The sequence below is a fragment of the Haemaphysalis longicornis genome, unplaced genomic scaffold (genome assembly GCF_048455015.1).
Source record: "Haemaphysalis longicornis isolate Haplotype H1 unplaced genomic scaffold, Haemaphysalis longicornis Haplotype H1 scaffold_6, whole genome shotgun sequence".
In the NCBI taxonomy this organism is placed as follows: domain Eukaryota; kingdom Metazoa; phylum Arthropoda; class Arachnida; order Ixodida; family Ixodidae; genus Haemaphysalis; species Haemaphysalis longicornis.
This window is the reverse complement of record NW_027526407.1, coordinates 65,895,012-65,914,860: the sequence shown is the minus strand read 5'-3', so window position 1 is coordinate 65,914,860 and position 19,849 is coordinate 65,895,012. Positions and strand designations below refer to the sequence as shown.

The 19,849-nt window shown below is 48.9% G+C and overlaps 2 protein-coding genes across 2 annotated transcripts; both read right to left on the bottom strand.

Annotated features, from left to right (window-relative positions):
- Positions 1–11,397: 11,397 nt before the first annotated feature.
- LOC144143063 (uncharacterized) lies at positions 11,398–13,204 on the bottom strand. The gene is made up of 2 exons (XM_077674878.1): positions 13,193–13,204; positions 11,398–11,686 (listed from the first exon to the last, which is right to left on the bottom strand). The coding sequence occupies exons 1-2, from the start codon at positions 13,202–13,204 to the stop codon at positions 11,462–11,464; spliced, it is 237 nt and encodes a 78-aa protein (XP_077531004.1). The 3' UTR covers positions 11,398–11,461.
- LOC144143062 (uncharacterized) lies at positions 11,556–19,849 on the bottom strand. The gene is made up of 3 exons (XM_077674877.1): positions 19,565–19,849; positions 16,043–17,357; positions 11,556–11,686 (listed from the first exon to the last, which is right to left on the bottom strand). The coding sequence occupies exons 1-2, from the start codon at positions 19,847–19,849 to the stop codon at positions 16,044–16,046; spliced, it is 1,599 nt and encodes a 532-aa protein (XP_077531003.1). The 3' UTR covers positions 11,556–11,686; position 16,043.

Genomic DNA, 19,849 nt, shown 5'->3' with positions numbered 1-19,849 from the left:
AAAAGGAAGCTCCAAAAAATGAACTTTCTAGTGATAATTTAAAGCTTAAAAAGAAGAAAACTTGAAGATGTCACCATTTTTTTCTTAACTTTGTCTTCGAGACAAAAAAGAAGCCATGTGGCTAAGCAGGCCAAGAAGGCGAGGAATGTCGCTAGCTGCAATGGCGGCGCCCACGTCGGCCCGCGATTGCAGCGCCAGCTTTCCCTCTCAATGGCCTGTCGCTATGGTGGTGAGCGAATGGTCCCACTTAGCTTTAGCGTGGTCATGTGCATCCACGAGATGCTGTGATGCAGTTTTTTTTTTCCCGCGTGCGGTATTCCCGATATCCAATATTCTATATCGAAAGTGCGACCACAAAATTTACAAATAGCCAGAAACAACCCACACAATAACTGCGCTCCTTTTAATGAGTAGCATTCTTTGCCGAGTGCCCCCATAGCCATGACCGCGTAACGCATGCATTTCCACAAAAATGCACATTGGGCGGAAGTAACACCTGTAGTCGTTAGAATAGCATAAATAGAGATAATTTGGTGCAGCGGAATTTCGAGAAAACAGGAAATAAGACACATAGAAAAAATAAAATTTTCACAAAAATGACCTGACGAAGTCAAAACTATGCATCATGTTTCTAAATTTGGAGAATTAGAAAACGAAGACTAAACGAAAAAAATTGCTCAAAGGAAAAGTCGACACACGAATAAAAGCTACTACAAATGCCGAACCGTGTAACACCCCGCACTTCCACAAAAATGCAGATTTGGCGGAAGTAACACCCTTACTCGTTATAGTAGCCTAAATGGAGATAATTTGCCGGAGGCAGTTCTGAACCACCAAAAAATCAGAAAAGTAGAAAAAATAAATTATCACAAAAATTATCTGACGAAATCAAAAATATGCATCGGATACATCTCCTCCATAAAAAAACGAAGACTGAACAAAAGAACATTAAGAAATACGGATAAAAACTAGCGAAAATGCCAAACCGTGTAACGCCCGCACTTCCACAAAAATGCAGATTTGGCGGAAGTAACACCCTTACTCGTTATAGTAGCCTAAATGGAGATAATTTGCCGGAGGCAGTTCTGAACCACCAAAAAATCAGAAAAGTAGAAAAAATAAATTATCACAAAAATTATCTGACGAAATCAAAAATATGCATCGGATACATCTCCTCCATAAAAAAACGAAGACTGAACAAAAGAACATTAAGAAATACGGATAAAAACTAGCGAAAATGCCAAACCGTGTAACGCCCGCACTTCCACAAAAATGCAGATTTCGCGGAAGTAACACCCGTACTCGTTATAGTAGTCTAAATGGAGATAATTTGCCGGAGACAGTTCTGAACCACCAAAAAATGAGAAAAGTAGAAAAAAAAAATTATCACAAAAATGATTTGACAAAATCAAAAATATCACCTTATTTATATCCCCCACAAAGCCGAAGAATAAAGGAAAAAGTCCGCAGAATAAAATCGGAAATACGAATAAAAAATAGCGCAAATTAACAAATTCTGCAGTACGACTTGCATCTTGGGAAAAAAACATAATTAGAGATGTTAAGGCACTGCGTCGCTATATTGGTATAAATTTACATCATTGTCGAAAAGAAACGAAACAAAGATTTAAAAGGGTAAAATAAGCCAACGTCTGTCGACCCCAGGTCATGCCTCACTCCCAGGGAATGAAGCGGCGCACGCCGCTGCCCGCGATTTCCTGCTGCGGGCATTCCCATGGGGGGTGGCGGGCGACTTGGCAGCACCGTCCTCCAATCTTCCCGTTCCCAGTCGCTACACCGATACCGTCAGAGCCTCCGCCGTTACCCACCCCCTCATCCCTCCCTCAACACATTCGACGCCCGAATATGGCGCAGACTCCAGACGGAAGCATATTTTAACACCCCTATTCTTCACCATATATCCCCCACTACATACCCTTACAACTGCCCTACCTGCCATACTCCCAATACGACGTACCATCTTGTATGGGCATGCACCGACCACCCGAAACCTTCCCCCAGTAGGAGTGCGGGCTGACCAGCTCTCAGCTCGGGGCTCAGGAGCACCTGATCTCCCGGGCTAGAGCGGCAGCAGTTGGTTGGTTGGTTCCTTATGTCAGCAGTAAGAGGCCACCTACCTTTCTTTCTTTTCTTTTTTGCCGGCTGAAATAAAAACGTTTTAAATGCAGAGCATTTCAGTAACTCACGATGTCACCCGCGTTGGCGTCCGTAGTCCGCACGCACACTGCGCATGCGCGTCGAGTCGAGGCGATAGCGAACACTCTCTCGCGAGGTGCATTGGATTGGATTCGAACACTCTCTCGCGAGGGGCTTTGGATTGGATTCGATTGGATTGGCTTGGCTTGGCTTGGCTTGGCTTGGCTTGGCTTGGATTTGGATTGGATTGGATTGGATTAAAGTGGATTGTGTTGGATTGTGTTGCGTCATAGCCGCGGCAGACGCGCTGGAGCCGGCGCATGTGCAGTACTCTCTCTTCCGCGGTTTCCTCTCCTTCGGGAGCGCCGCGCATATAACCGGTGTGCCGTTCTCCGGCGAAGCAACAAGTACGCCAACGTCGTCGACTGGGACCGGCTTACGCAGTCCCCTCAACGTATATAAGCGGCGGAGCGCGCGTTCGGAATTCAGTCAAGGGCGTCTTTGCTTGGCTTTCACTTGACGTCACGCTTTGCTTGACTCGAGTAGATGCGACGCATTTACTCGAGTTCCCCCCGTGGGAAGATGCGGGCGGCTTTTTCTACCACCTCTCTCTCACAGCCATATTTGGCTGTAAAGAACTCACACTCTAGAAAAGCGGCATAACAATGCTACGCGTTAGTAAACAATTCTCTGAATTTCAGCAGATTTTTTTATCCAATTCATAATATTTATTCCACCAGAAACACGGTGATCATTTGGTGTAGAAGGTGAATCCGACCAAAAACTCCGACGAGTCCTGGAGTGAGGACTCCTCTTATTAGCTAGACGGGTCTCTTTAACAGGCACTTTCCTAGTTAATGAATTTACAACTTGGTCGAATGCACCGAGTTTATGCTTCATTTGTGCGATTCGCGGCAAAGAAGCACATAAGGACGGCAAATGGTCAGGGTTCTGTCTGAGAAGGTTTCATACGGTTTCAATGGCGGTCCCAAATGTGTTTGCGACTACGTTTTCGGGTAGCTTACTCCGAACCAATTTAACCTTCATAGAACCCCCCAGAAAAACATCTATCATGTTCAAATCGGGGCTTTTCGGAGGCCAACTCAGCTACGGCGCGCCAGTGCTGCTTATCTTATCCTGCACCAATCGTCCCGCATAGACACGACAGCCACCGTGCCAAAATAAAAGCATCCATTCAGGAACGGCGCTCAGAATGATGGAAACATTGATGCTGTTATACGGACCCACGTCCGGAAATTGGATGCCCAGGCCGCCGTATACCTTATTACGCTCCGGGCATTCGCCGAGATTGCAACCCTTTCTGTGCCGTCGGATGTTGTTGTTCTCGCATCAGCAGCAAAACAAAAAACAAAAACATGTTACGATTCAGTCTTCTATTCACGGAGCAGAGGCCTGAGAGAGATAATTATGGACTCCCCAAACATGAAGTCGGGGGTTCAAGCGTGACGTGAACGTCGATTGTTGCCCCGAGATTACAAATTACCACTCTTGGCCCGTCCAGGCTATGCCCTGCAGAAAAACTCTGGACACTCTTGTTCACGCATTGCTGTCACGGAGGGCTTTCTTCCGGTAGAAAAGCTTTTATGGCCAGAAGCGTTAAGACGACGTCCGGTGGCAAAAGCAGTGGTGCGAAGCCGAAACTACTTTTTTTATTATTTATCTCTAATATACCGCAGACCTTTTATGAGGCCCGAAAAGGAAGAGGGTGCAGAATAGAATGTTGTGTGATTTCTGTTAACAAGGGAAGAAAAAAAAACAAAAGTAAGGAATGCAAGCAGCACAAAAAAAAAATGGCACAGCTTTCACAAAGTCGAGTAAAGCTTGCACCACAGCGAAGCTGGGGGATTTATTTCCATGTAAGCACTGAAAGACGCACCACCACGCATTGCATTAGGTTTCAAGTTGTTTATTTACATGTTCCGTCGTCGCTTTTCACTGTGGTAGTAGTAGTCATCGTCATGCTTATCTACATCCTCGTCTTCATGATGCATGATTGGCCGGCGCGAATCGTTTTATTGTCCGCAGGCTTTCACATTCCTCCCGAAGTGGAACGCGTCAGCACGCGCTAGAACAGGCGGCAACCGACTCCGCGAACTGGCCGTCTGTAGCGCGAGCTTACTTTTCACCCCCACTTGAGGGGTGGAGCACGTGAACTGTTTTCTTGGTACTTTTTTGCGAGCGCCACGCGCAAGTTGGACGATGCCGGAACTGTCATTTAAAATAACCTGGTAATTTTTATTAAAGAGAGTCTTTCTGTGACTCACGAATGGCATTCAATGTCGCGCCAAAATTCACTGCAGGAAGGCCAACTTTACACAATTGGTTTCACAAAACGATGATGATGATAAGCGAAGGCACACCAAGCGCCTCAAAGGAAAAACGCTTCCCGCGGTCGTAATCGAACCTGATTCCGCTCGCGTCATAAAGCCGACGTCTTTCCGACTGCTCGATTCTGCTGTCGATGCAGATTGAATTTTCAAGTGCAAAGCACTTTATGGGCTCGCCTTTTCGTCGTAGCTCGCTAACGGCCGATGCGACTGCCGGAATCAGGCGGCGCAGCGAGATAACGGACCCAAGTAGAGCCTCCTGTACCGTCGTCAGGGTGTCACGCCGAGGCTTCGAAAACCACGCGGTTTAAATAGTCATAACCGTTCGAACCTCGTGAACCGCTGGCGCTTCCAATACATCCCCCCGTTGTTTAGCGCAAAGAAAACTGCAGATACATTTGAGGCAAAATCTGCGTATATAATCGGCAGCTTCCGCGTTCATTTAGTTAGGAACGCTCGTTCGGTTGGTTTTTACGACAGTAAGAGAAAAAATCGGCCGCGCACGAAAAAAATGGCGGGTTCGAAATGACGCAGAAAGGCTCCAGCCGCGCAAGAAAAAAATGGTACGTTCGAAATACCGCAGAAAGGCTCCAGCCGCGCAAGAAAAGAGTGGCTCAGTCGAAATGACGCAGAAGGGCTCCAGCTATGCATGAAACAAATTACGCGTTTGAAATGACGCGAAACAGCTCCAGCATACGAAAATAAAGCAAGCACAAAAATAACAGAACTCCCACTGGCGCAGTTGCAGGCAGGGGGCGCGCGAGCACTGCGAAGGCGGGAAATTTGAAATGCATTGGGTGGCGGCAGTGAGGGAATAACGGCGCTGCAGCCCATTATGGTGAATCACTGCTCTACACTTGCGACAGCTCTCACATTGAGTGGAACGGCTTTAACTTTTTTTACTTTGACTGAGGTTGAATTGGAGAAAGCTTCAAATTTCGGTCATTTTTTGTTAGAAATTGGCTTTGATGTTTTCCTTTATTTCTTTGTAAACGAAGTGATTGACTGCAACCTTATAGTGACGCTCTCATCTATACAGGTTGTTAGATAATAATGTTAATTAAATAACGCAGCAGTACAAGCTGCGCATGCGTAGTAGGAATAAGTTATGGACGCTCGTGTCCAACCATGCTATAGAAAGAGCATCGTTCGGTGTGCGTGCATTTTGACTTGTCCCACCGCTTGGCTTGGTTCCGGTTCACGCTACCGTAACTTTCTCACTGAGAAAGATTGATAACGGTGGCTTACCCGACGAACGATGCTTTTTCCATAACGAGGTTGCGCACGAACTCTCGTAACTTGCTTCTACTGTGCATGCCCGGCCCGTCGCCCGTATGCACATCGTGTACTGAAAGCCACGAGCTCAGTTGCTGATAGTACAGTTTTCATGCCGAATGATGACAGATCTATGTCAATCAGTACTATGGAAGCACACACTTCAGTGGCTTTTTTTTTAAAGCAAACTGAGTGGAAGCTAAATTTACGTGCGTATACGGAGATCCACAATGCCGTGACAGTGAAGAGATCCACAATGCCGTGACAACCGTGACAACCGGAGATCCACAATGCCGTGACAACCGTGACAGTGAGGAAAATAGTAAACATTTTCATCAAAGACGCGTGAAACCGCACCGAAAGCACCGAACACGTTCGGCCCCATTTGCGTCTAATCAGCACAGATAAAGCAGACTACAGAAAAAAAACACCGCGTGCTGCGTGAAAAATAGCTGGGGTGAAAATGTCGATGAAAGACGATAGCCTTCTGCCGCCTCTGTCACGTAACTGCCTCTTTTCTGGCCCTTGTCCCTGTTAATGCAATGACGATTCCGCCCACGCGCCATCTACTGAGGCAGCTGGCGTCTTTTAAAGCGAAGCTTTTTATCTCTATCCCCCAAGGGTTCTGTCGCGACCGTTGGTGTCAACAGAAAAAAATGGCAGCATCTACGCGCCGTGGATGATGGCGAGGGTGCGGAGTACGGGTACTCGAAATGACATCCAAGTTGCGAGTGACATCCGATTTGCGCCCCGACCGCCGTTCGATTTGAGCCGTAAGTTTCACGTTGATTATTCCCTAAACGAAAGTGCGACTCAAATCGAATTTCGCTTGATTTTCGCTTGATGGTGGTGTGCGCACGGATGGACGCGGACGGACATTGGGAGGTTGTAAGCCGTTTGACTCTCGGGTACTAACTCACGGTCGTAGCCCAATAATAAAAAAAAACGGTCGTAGCCCAATGGGTAGGACGACTGACACTAACTCTGTCTGGTCTACCAGACACAGGCTCGAATCCTACCTGTGACTGCGACTGACTGTGCGATTTTTTGCGTTGTGAATGCTATGCGCACGGAAGCGGACTGACATTGTGCGGGCCTAAGGTACTCCGCACCTAAAATGCCGCGAACAAAAAAAAGAGGCTACTGGCGCCGCCAGAAATCGAACCCGGAACGAACAGAAAACGGAGCGAGAGCCCGTTGTCTTACCGATTGAGCTACGAGCCCATGCGTAAACGAAAGAGACGGCGAACTCAGCGAGCACATCTGCGGGTTCACCCCCTGTTTTCTCGCTCAATGCCACGTGATAGCGTCACACGACCCCTCGCGGCGCTGTGCGCTCCTCCCATGGTACGTGTAGGGGCCGTGCGAGCGCCTTGCGCTAGGAGTTGTAGAAGTGAGAACGCCTAACACCGGGTTTGAGCTACCTTTAATTTTATAGGAAGTTTATTCATGTACTCCACCACTGCAACTCAAGCAACCACCGTTCATGAATCATGCATTGATTTAACCTTAGCAAATATCTCTTTTAAGCGATAAAGGGTGTGGTAAAGTGCATTTCACACGTTGTAGAGCCACGTGTGTGAATTCAAGTGACGTCGCATGCGTAATCTTTGTGGATGTCGTTTACAGCTTCGCTTTCCAACGACTTTTAAAGAGTGGATTGGCACGCATTTTTTTTTTTTCATTACGCGTTGTTCTGCATGAAACAGCTGGAGCCCATATCTAGTTCTTCTTGGGCCTTTGATCTTGCGTCTTATCAAGACCACCTTTAACGCATCGCTTTTCATGTGCTACATGCAAAAACCAATGCAACGTGCATTTAAACGCGCTAGCCACGACGACTACGTAGTCGCATGTGCTTCAGGTTTACTTTGCAGTGAATAGTGCCGACATGTTTGAGCCATAGCATCAGGGTTTGTGCGTAACGGTCATGCTTGTACACTTTGTGTTCAAGCGGTCTTTAAATTTTGCCGCGAAGCTGAACCGAGTGAAAGGCAGAATGACCTATATTTCTGCGGTGAGGTTACCCAAAAAACATGAAGACATCGCAGCAGAAAAAAAAATTTGGTTGCCACATTTATCTTTATTTAGAGTGCATAGGAAGCAAGGAGGGTTACAAGGCAGGACACTGCATTAAAACTCGCGCTTTATCGAAAGATACCTGCAATGCACGTTGCAGGCCATTAAAGGAACCGTGCGAGGGTACTGCAGGTTCAAGAGAGACAAAAAAGGGCTAAAAGCAGATTTGTAGTTCACTTTGTCAGTGAAAAAACATGCAAGCTTCTGGAAGAACATCTTCCGACAAAAAGAGCACTTTAAAAGCAGCGAAATAATAGTGGCGATGCTATGGAATGAACTATGAATGGAGACATAAAAAGCAAGCAGTGAAACGCGAGAGAACCGTGCCACAAAAAAAAAAAAAAAGTGAGTGTGGAATCACTGAAGCTGGACCGCAGTCAAGCTACAGGAGCGAGAACTCTCGCGACGATTGAGCGCTCAACGCCTGGGTTCCCCTTTGCGACGAGGCCTAAGCTCCCGCTGCTCCTTTTCGGCCCGCTCCTCCGGTTCGGGCGGCGGCACCTCGGGCTGTGGAGGCGGCACGGGTGGTGCTGGCGGCGGCGAACGCCTTGGCGGCTCGTCCGAGCCGTGCACGACCGCAGTCGTCACCTGACTGCTCGACGACGGCGCCGAAGCCCCGCTTGCTCCCTCCTCCTCGAAGTCCACGCCTGCGGGCGAGCACAGGTCTTCCGTCTTGGCCAACGGCGCCGGATCCGTGATAGACGACGGCGGCATGCCCTTCGTCGGATCGAGCGGGATGCGCTCCACTGGACCCTCCATCCCCGCGCAAAAGGGGTCGAACAGGGCCCCGTACAAGTCGGGCGGGCAGGTCTTGAGGCGAGGGTTCATCCAGTCCGGTTGGGGAATGGGCTCCGGTGGGGTTTCCACCAGCTCCATCGGAGTCTCCTCCGCCCCGGCAGCGCTTGTCGACGGAGCACCGCGTGCCTCGGGTACCCAGTGCTTCTCCGTAACAACTTTCTTCTGCGGTGAACACTCCGAGTGCGCTTTTGGCGGTGTCCGCCTCAGGAACTTTGAAATCTTGGCACCGACCCGGCCTAAGGGTGACTTGCTCTTGGGTTGTCCTCCTGGAAGCTCGAGTGACTGGGTGGCAGCGGCAGTGCCTTTCCCAGCTGCGCCCTTGCTGGTGTCGGTGGGTGCGGCCACTCCACCAGGGAAGGAGGCCTGATGGCGTGCTTGAGGATTCGCAGGCTGGGCGTTGTCCTCTTCGCTCGAACCATTCTCGCTTTCCTCTGTCATCATAGCGGTGACGTCCTTGGGTTTGGGCTTACGCGACTTATCTTCTCCCGACATGACGATGCGTGGTGTGCGAGTTGTAGGCGAGGAAGACCCTACGGTCGGTGTTCTCGTTCACGATGCGGGCGTTCCAAGGCCGTCAGCTGCTGCTTCGAAGGTCCGGGCGCCTCTGTTGGGTGCGGCGGATAATTTCGGCTAGTTCTCGTCCGTGGCCTCGCTGCAGAGCGATCTGACCCGAACCTACGCTTCAATGCAGCTTTGTACCGTCCTTAGACGAACGTCACCAAGACGTTGCGCGCTATGGGGGCGCCGCTGGTGGCAACAGATAACTGACTTCCCTCGTCCCGTGCGCATTATCGTGCTTGATATGTTGGTCACATGTTGGATGTCGGACACAAGCTATTGCATTTAGGTTCAGTATTGTGTACACTTTTTTGGCCGATAACGATTGTCTCTGCCCCCACTATATCAAATCACATTTTTATCGTAGAAACGTACGGGAATGTCTAATACATAATGCAAAAATTAAAGATGCATGCAAAATTGAAGCAAAACAGCAATTGTTTAAGGCGATAAAATGACTGCAAAAAGCCTTAGAAAGACGTTGTAAAACTCAAGCTCCGAAACGCATTAAGGGTTCTTTTTTTGTTTGTTAACGCTTGAAAACAAACATCAAAATCCCGCTCGTTGCTACTTGTGTTGATAACTGTCTCACGATTCGCTCGTGTTCGGTGCAAGCTTAGTATCCCAGCCTGATAACATACCGCCTTTCCCGCCGCGATGAAAACGGTCGCACAGTGCGTGCGGAAACCCTTCTGCGCCGTTGCACTGGGTGCGAATTCGCTGTATTCTGGGGATGACGCTTGGCAAACGAGGATTAATTCAAGGACGAATTTTTGTCTGTGGAGGGAGCGAAGCGCTTTCTTCTTAGCAGGGTTTGTACCAGCGGTTGAGCCGCGGGAAACCGGCTGCGTGCGCCCGAGTCCCACCTACGAGGGCGCGCTGATGACGCGGAGTGTACCTTAGTACCGGGAGATAATAGGCGTAACGTTGACGGACAAGAAGAGGGCGGAGTGGGTCAGGTAGCAAGCGCGTGTTGAGGTCATATTACTATAAATTAAGAAGAAATGTACAGGGCATGCAATGCGAAGGCAATATAACCGTTGGTCATTAAGGACAACAGAGTGGATCCCCAGAGAAGGCAAGCGTGGCAGGGGGCGGCAGAAAGTTAGATGGGCAGATGAGATCAAGAAGTTTGCAAGGATAAACTGGTCGCAGTTGGCACAGGACCGGGATAATTGGAGATCTATGGGAGAGGCATTTGCCCGGCAGCGGGCGTAGATAGGCTGATGATGATGATAATGTATCTTCGTAGTCCCCACAGTGTTGGCAAGCGTGAGTGGGAAAGGTGGATGATATGTGTGTAACTATAGCGCGAGTGGGGAGGTATGGCGTTTGTATCTGTATCCAGAGTGCTGATTCCATGGGGGATAACGAAGGTGGTTGGATGGAAGAGCTGTGCGTGGTGAAAGTCCGTGATGGAAGGTGACGTCACGCATAAAAGCGCAGTAGTGGCTCTAAGTGTGGAGAGGGCTGGCGAGTGTAGAGCGTAGAGGCGGGTCCGGCGTATTAAAGCTCGGGACGCCTCGTGTGCATTCTCCACACCGCCGAAGCCCATGTATATCCGGGATTCCAAGAATAAACATGGGGCACCCAGGAATTTGGTAGGTCCAAAGCATTTGGCTGTTGCGAGGGGCGGGCTGATATCCCTGCAGAAATTCTGAACGGTGAGAGTCTTTGTGCGTAAGGTGCGGAATCTGGGTGGGTTAATAACGATACGTGGGGTGGGTCTATATCACTTGTCGTGATTGCCAAGGAGAGATAGATAGAGATAGAATAAACATCTTTAATTACGAGCTCATTTGGTGCACGATGGTGGGAGCACCGACCCAGTGGGGGGCGTCCGCTAGTCCGGTATGCCCTGGTCCTTGCTGGCTGTTCGTGCCCTGTCTGTCAGCGAGCGCTGGGCCGAGGGGTCCGAGCTGAACAACCGGTCCACCCACTGCTCGTACGTGGGACGAGATTGGGTGTGAGGGATGGGGATTGTTGGCATCCTCATATCAGATGGTACAGGGTCAAACACATGATCAGTCAACCAGCGGCTATGCTACGTTAGACCTGAGAGCGTAACGTTGGTGCTAACGGGCTAAAGGACTTTAGGCCGGCGCATAAAGTGTTCTTGGGGCTTGTATAGCTCCACTGAGAGGTTAAAAAATGAAAATTGTCCAAGAGTTACACAGCGAAGACCAGTTGTTTATTGCGCACACCCAATACCATCCATACGTCAGACTTCCGTCAGCCGTACAAGACTATCCATAGAAGCCATGGCCATAGCCTCCGTAACCGCCGTGGCCACCGTAACCGCCGTATCCACCGTAGCCGTAACCTCCGTAGCCTCCGTAGCCGTAGTGCGCCCTCTGGTTGTCGTAATGGTGAGTGACCGCGTGGTTGTAGCCTCCGTAGCCGTAACCGTATCCTCCATGGTAGCCAGCGCTGGCAGTGGCCAGGACGACCAGGAGGGCAATGGTGTAGAGCTACGAGAGGCGAAAGGCAGGCAGTGAGCTTTTGTGTATTCGTCTTAGAAGAGGTTCTCAACATTAACCTCAAAACCTGACTTCACAACACAATATTCGAACCCCACGTAATCGCTAAGCACGCGGCGAATAGTATTGAACATTGAATCGTGAACTTGGTTATGCAAAATCAGTTTGGTAGTATTAAAAGTTTTTCGAATTAAAAGGCGCAAAGCCAGCAATGCACTGCTTGCGAAATACTTTATTAACAATTCTACATTATTCATTTTGCTTAAGGTGTCTAAGCCACATGCAAGTGCTCTGTACAAATCAGGTAAGTCTAATAGGAATGCTTTGCCCTATGTAAGCTAAAACGAAATCAAACTATACGTAATCAGTCCAAAGCGCCGACATTAAAAACTATTAGCTGTTCTTCCCAAGTACAATTTGTGTAGCAACGACCACATTCACGTAAAAGGCGATAATGGCGTTTTATTTTGCGTCGTAAGGCAACTATGAACAGAAATATTACCCCATTACTTCGTTCCTTCGAATCCCGATGTATGTACTGTGCTATGTTCTACGATTTGGGTTTCAAGAAATCTACATTGGCTATTTTGACAGGCCAACACAAAACGTGCGCGTTACCAATTTCAGTAAAACTGCAACTCAAGCGCTAAGTAGCAGGCGTTCAGAGTCTACTATCGCCAGATATGTCGTTTTATCAGAAGTGCTACATTTGAATTTCTGGGGACTCCAGTTTTCAGCAACTATTCCGCACCCACATGGCACCTATACATAAATAACATGCATCCATGTCTGATCCGATGCCAAACATGCAGAACGGGTGGAATTCGCTCAGAGACTCTACCACAACTCCACGGCGGAGTTGGCCTCCCATCGAGCGCACATCTTCCCACATTTCATCATCATCATCATCATAATCATCATAATCATCGTCAGCCTGCCTACGCCCACTGCAGGGCAAAGCCCTCTCCCATAGATCTTCAATTATCCCGGTCCTATGCTAAGTGCGACCAATGTATACCCGCAAACTTCTTGATCTCATCTACCCATCTAACTTTCTGCCGCCCCCTGCAACGCTTGCCTTCTCTAGAGATCCACTCTGTTACCCTTAATGACCAGCGGTTATCTTGCCTTCGCACTACACGCCCTGCCCACGCCCATTTCTTCTTCTTAATTTCTACTAATATGTCGTTAACACGCGTTTGTTCCCTGACCCACTCAGCTCTCTTCTTGTCCCTTAATGTTACACCTATCATCTTCCGTTCCATTGCTCACTGAGTCGTACTCAATTTAAGTTGAACCCTCTCAGTGAGCCTCCAAGTATCTGCCCCGTAGGTGATTACCGGTAAGATGCAGCTGTCACACACTTTCTTCTTCAGCGACAATGGTAGGCTGTCATTCATTATCTGAGAATGCCTGCCGACAGGCATTCCTTACATTTCAACCAAGGTGTAAAGCGAACGCGCACATTCACAGAAACATCAGGCAGGAAATACTCACAATAGCCTTCATAGTTAACTGCTGCCAAGTTTCCTAGAGCACTGATCCTGGGAAGCTGGCCGCTGCCCTTATATACCGCCCAAGTTATAAGAGCCAGCCCCGTGACGAATTAGAGGTCACCAGCCTTGTCGAATGAAAGCGAATGGCCGACGCGCATACCTGCAGCCGCAAAAAAGCAAAGCGTGCTCCACTGTTCACGTAAGCTGCTCTTTTGGTGCTGCGAGAGGACAATGAAAGAAAAAACAAACGGCTGTCCGAATTTCTCGCGCGAACCCGTTTGTGTGTGGCCATTGTACGCTTTTGTCGCTCTTGGAGACCGGCAGCACGGCACATTGAAAACCGATAGAATGCGGAGCGGGCGCGGTGCGGCCAAGTTGCCGTCTGGGTTTGGAGCGAGATTTATTTTGTCTTTTTACCTAGTACCCGGGTGTATCGAAATTGTGTTGACAGTGATTTTTGTAATGGAAGTGATGGTTGCGGCAGTGTTTGCCTGGTTGATTCTGGTGTCTCCGGAAATGTGGAAGACGTCTGGTACGTCCTTCGTTTACTTCAAATTGCTTGTGATGACCATTAAGAACAAGTGGCTCCGGGGATTCAAACATGAAACGCTCGTAAAGCTTAAAGAATGTTTTTTTCTTTCTTTCTTTTTTCAGAAATTAGCAAAGATCAACAGAACAAACGTCCTTTATGCTGGCTACGTTTTGTGAGAACAGTTCATCAAGGTGCGATAAGCTGTTTGAACATAGAAAGGCGATGGCGGTATACGAAATGGAAATACAGTCTGGCGCGTCGTTGCGTTGCTAAAATAACCAGTATTTCTTGAACAACAGGCTTACACGTGGGGTCCCCAAAAAGTTGACCAAAGTAAAAAAATTGCACTTTCGTTATCCTTCTGTTTTGTTGGCAAATGTCGACGAAGACTATCGTCTTTTGCCGACATTTGCAACGAAAGGAGCAGATACGCGGCCAATTTTTTCTAGGGTTCCTCTATATAACTTCTGAAGGGAGCTAGCTGTGTAGAGGAACTCTACCTTTACCGGCGCGCCATTCCTGGCTCACACTCGCTCCGACTACGATTTCTTGTAGCACTGATTCTCTGCCCCTCTTAACGCACGTGCAGGAAATATACTTGCGAATTTTTATTCCTTTTGCCTTAAAAACGTCAACCTCATTGTATGTCAGAATATGGTTACAGGCAAGATCAAGCCATTGTACGTCACGCTGCGGGTATATAAGTTAATTTAGTTCGATGTAAAAAGTTCCCGTTAGGCGTTACATCAGGCCGTAGCATACCAGTACCTCCCTTCCCTCTGCAGGGCCCATTCGAAACAAAATGTATACCGGGTGTACGGTAAAGGCCTTATGGGGAAGCTTAATCGCTGCTTTTGTAGCGTAAGCTACACTGGCCGAGGTTGAGCAGTTTCGCGTGGACCTTGAAGGGCCGTGCTGCGCAAGCGCGAGGAGCATTCGATTGAATTAAATTGTCCAATTCAATTGGAGTACAGGTGTGCAGAGAGTTGAGTCTGCATATTCGCCGGTCTGCGCATTCTAGAGGAGTGACGTCATAGCCGCGGCAGACGTGCTGGCGCCGGCGCGTGCCCAGCTGAGCGCCTCCGTTGCGCAGTAGCCAAGTCTCACGGTGCGCCGGAGCCGCTTGATAGCCGTTTCGCGTGACTCCTTGGGAGCCGTGCTGCGCATGCGCGAGGAGCAGTGACTGGGCTGGACTGGACCGGACTAGACTGGATTGGATTGGACTGGACTGCACTGCACTGGATTGGATTGGATTAGATTGGAAATTGTTTTAGCAGCAGTAAGCATGATAATCAGCTATACCTAGACAACCAGGAAGCCTAAGAATAACCAGCTGAATTTTACCTCATGCTACGTATATCCTGGCATAGCCGAGCTAAGTCACTGGTATTTTTTTATAATCTAAAGCGTTAACGGCCAATTTCCTTTAATAGGCATGTTATAGAGCTCATAGATTGTTTTACTCTGGTGAAACCAAAAATCTCGACGTGTGAGGTTTATACCCCTATTGCGGTAGTAGTAGTAATAGCACCTTTATTGGTAACGAGCACCAAAGGCCGGTGTGAGGAAGAGGGGGCGGAGTACGGCAGTGCAATGCAGCGTATTTTGCAGGGACCTGGCACCTTTCTGGGGACCAGAATTACCCGCGGTACACTTCCCGCGGTAAATTATTTTTTGAAACAAAAAGCATATGGTAAACTTACCTTGTTTTTGTTTTAGGTACCAAATCAAATCGTGATGGCATTGAAACTTTCTCAAAAGCCATTGTAACAATATTTGAACGTTTTCAGGAAGATAACATTGAAGGCACTGTCGAAAAGTGTTATGTTAGTGTTCCTTTGCATCTTATTTCTTTAAAGATTAGAAAGGTGATCCATGCAGCATGGTGTGTATCAGACAACTCTGCACACACAGAGACAGGTGAGGTTTTTAATCCATGTGTCCTGGAATTGGATCGACTTTATCTGTATTTTTATAAAGCATGCTCTTCTTTTAAGCTACATTTACACAAAAAACAGGGAAAGGCTGAAATTTCCAGATCCAATATTTTCAACAAAATTGACTGTACCCCTATTAAATTGCTACGTCATTGTCGAAAAGCAAATAAAACCGAAAAAATGCGTAATTTTCAACAAATAAGTTGTTTTGTGGAATTTTCAGATTCTCTGCTACACCTTGGACCTATTCGCGCTATGTGCGGCATTACTATCAACAACAGTGGTCTCAACGCAGACAGAAAACAGTCCATCTTCAGGAATAACCCACTGTCACTTCCAATGTGCTTCGCAAAGAAACTCCAGGCATTGGGTTTGACCTTACATCATAGCAGGAGTTCCAGCCTAAGAATCAGCTGATCGTTCTTGATGTACCCTTCATGCTCGAGGTACCCCAAGAAGAAAGAAGACGTGTCAAAATGCACGGCAACCATGTCGTCATTCTCTTCGGCCGTCGCACTGCGAGCACTGTCGATGTAAACTTCACGCACTCCGGGCTTGTCTGGGTGTATGACCTCCTGTTGGATCTCCCCGTCGAACGGCCATTGGAGAGATTCGTCCATTTCTCCTTCGTAGAGCTCCAGGCTAAAATACATCCACAGGAATCTACCGTGCTTCATGAAGGATACTCCTGGCGAAATGCAGTATCCGCGTAGGTAGACCGGATCGCTCGTGTAGCAAGCTTTGCCCGTCTGTGTTGCTTCCTCCTTCAGAGCTGTGAACCCTTTCAACAACCACTGGTGAGTCCTGATCGTTTTCACAATGTGCCTCAAGACGGAAACGATGTCATTTGACGTTCCTTCACCTTCTCCCGGTATCGTGCTTTGCTTGCCAGTGACGTCATTCGCGTTGCATGCCAAACCGTTGAGATCTAGCTTAGCGGTTCTTTCCTTTACCGCTTCCTTGATGACGCGAACACTACGCGACAGTTCTTGGAGCCTTCTGGCTTGCGAATGGTTCTGGGTGAATAATAGCTTGAGACTTTCCCTTAACGCATCCATCTGTTTGTTTAACCTCGCCTCGAAGCCTGTTATTCCTGTCGCACGATCCGTACAATCCTTTCTGATCTCCAAGACCGCCTTCAGACACCTTCCTATTCTCTCTTTCATATGGTTGAGCTCGGTGTCACGGCCGTTCGTTGTCACGGCAATGCTCTCGGCCAATTCGCGCAGCCGGCTGCTTTGCGAGTGGGACAGACTCTCGAGCTGGGATCTCATGTCATTCGCTCGCCCTTCCAACGAAGCCTTGAGAGACGCGATGTCTCCTCCGCGGTCCCGATGGCGTGTGGCTGTTTCTATGGAACGGTTTGCGCCTTCCTGGATTGTTAGAAGCTCGGCCTGCATTGAGGCTATCGATGAATTGGTTTGCTTTATGGCGTTGTGAAGCGCTGCGTACATGTGCCGCGAGGCCTTTTCCAGGTCTTCCAACCTCTGCGTTGTGCTGTAATCGTACAGCTGAGCGCTGTTGGCTGTGGGTCCGCGGCAAGACTTCAGGTGAAGACAGATGCCGAGGCGAGGCACTGTCACAGAGCACTTGGGGCAGGCGATCGGATGGTGTTGGCAGTTGTGGTGAAAGTGCTTGACGATTTCGGCGGCCGTCGTGACCATGCTGCAGCCGTGGACATCGTTCCAGCATTTGACCTGCGACACAAACGAGTACCCACGCTCTTTACCTGGACTGTTGTTAACTAAATCTTGATGTCTGACATTGTTGGTGTAAAGCATTTGGTTGGCGTCGCGGTGGCTCAGTGGCTAAGTCGTTGCTCTGCTGAGCCCATGGATTCTCGACCGCCGTAGCCGCTTTTCTTATGGAGGCGAAAATCGGAAACGCCTTTGTGTCTGAGATTTAGGCGCACGTTGAGAATCTCCAGGTGGTCAAAATTAATCCGGAACCCTCCACTCCGGCGCGCCTCATCGCCTGTGTAGTGCCGGCGCATTGAATTTCATAATCGATCAGATTGCATCGTGTACATGTCACCACAGTGCACAGTTCGACACTGCGTCAATAAAATAACGGCAACACAGTGGACGACGAAGCGAATCTCATACTCAGTTTAACATATACTGGCTAGCGCTATTTTAAAGGAGCACTGACACCAATTTTCGGCGTTAATATTATCGCACAGTTCGCTTCCTTCACTCAACAGAATACCCTGGCTGAAATATGAGCGGCCTGCGACGCGAAGAACATAGTTCAATTGGATCTCATTTATCGCGCCGACGGAGCAGCGCGCGGAGCGGCACTCAGCAAATGGACATCAGCGTGACATCACTCCAGGAGAGGAAAAAGAAGTGACGCGACAGCGATCCTCAAAAACTCGTGACGTCACTTCACGCTCGCGTCCCCACGAGCGGCGAGCGGGCGCAACACCCTCTCAAGCGGGCGCCGGTGACGTCCGCACAAAGCGGTGAGGTCAAACCGGGACTCAGTCATATGCGCCGTTCGGGATGAGAGCGCGGGAATTTGAAACAAACGATTTTCAGGCCGTTCAATGTAATTAACTACCGCGCGCTGAAGTATTTGAAGTGCTGTTTCAGGTTCGCCAGACCATTAAGCATCGATAAAAGCAATAAAAGTGTAACATGAAATTTTCGTGTCAGTGCTCCTTTAAGCTTCACCAGCCCGCCCGAACCGATGGCCTCATCAGGATAAATCATTTCCTTTTAGTGCGGCAGGTAAAAAATGAATGCCATTTCACTCAGTGTAACAGCTGTCGGAAGTTCACAGCAGTGATTCGCCATGATGGGCTGTGGCGCCGTTATCCGCTTACTGCTACCACCCATCACGCTATTCGCTGCCCTGTCTCGATCTTCTCCTGAAGAACCGAGGTTTGTCCAACGCATTTCAAACTTCCCGCCTTCACAGTGCTCGCGATGCCCCTGCCTAGAACAGCGCGAGTCGGAATTCTGTTCTTTTTGTGCTTGCTTTCATTCAGCACGCACCGGCGCCTTACTGCGCAGTTGGGAACATGCCATTTTTGGCGGCCACTTTTTTCGCTTACTGTGGTACAAACAAACCTAGGGGGTGTTCTTAACTAAATGGAAGCGGGGACTGCTGGTTATATACACAGATTTTCCCTCAAATGTACCTGCAGTTTTCTTCGCGCTAAACAACGGGGAGACGTATGACAAGCGCCAGCGACATCAGAGTTTCGAACGTTTACTACTATATAAACCGCTTGGTTTTCGAAGCCTCTGTGGTTCTCCGCTACGACGGCACGCCATGGGTCCAGCGAGCGAGCTACGGCGACAAGGCGAGCCCCTAAAGTGCTCTGCATTTAAAATTCACTACCCTTTCACTCTGAAACGAGAGAAGACCAGCGAAACTGGACGCCCTCCAAGGAATGCACGGAACAAAACACGTGTTTGTAGTTTGGAATTGAGCATACTTCGCGGTTAATTACCTTAATGAAACTCGGAAAGACTGCAGTTTTATTCCAGAGGACAAGCACGGGGCTGTCCCCTTCTTCACAGTAAAAGCCCATGTATAAACCGCACGTGGGTCTTCCTAAATATTATAGCTGCGCTGTAAACTGCGTATTTATCAGGAGTAAATTATACGCGGCTTAATGTTTAAGTCATCTTGGTGGCTAGCAGTCATTTAGTTTGTTTCAGCCTGCTTCCAGTTAAACAAGCGTTACGCTCGTTTTCAGAAACCATTTATCCTACGTGGATGGTCATGTACTCACAGACAGCAGGCGGCAACTCTGTAACGTTTGCACCTACACTGCATGAGCCAAAGGATTAAAACGCTCTTCTCCCGCATTGTCTCGAGGGTTTCGCAGCAGAGCGAGTCGCGTGCGCGACCATCGGTGCCCTTTGTGCCTTCGATCTCTGTTCGCACTCACCTTCCTCCGGGTGAGGTTGTCGGCCGGAAAGCACCTCCAGTACACGTCTTCCTCGGGACACGCGTCCCCGTCCAGCGGACAGGCGTGGCTGCCTCCGAGGGCGCACTGCTGGTAGCAGGACTTGCACACCACGTGGCCACACGGCAGGGAACCGGTCACCTTTGGCACCAGTCCGCAAACGCTGCATATGCGGCCGGGTGGAATGGGCTCGACGAAGTGCAGCGGCCTCCAGTCCAGCTCTTGCGAGAATCCGAACAGCGTGTACCGTTGGCTGCGAGCATCCAT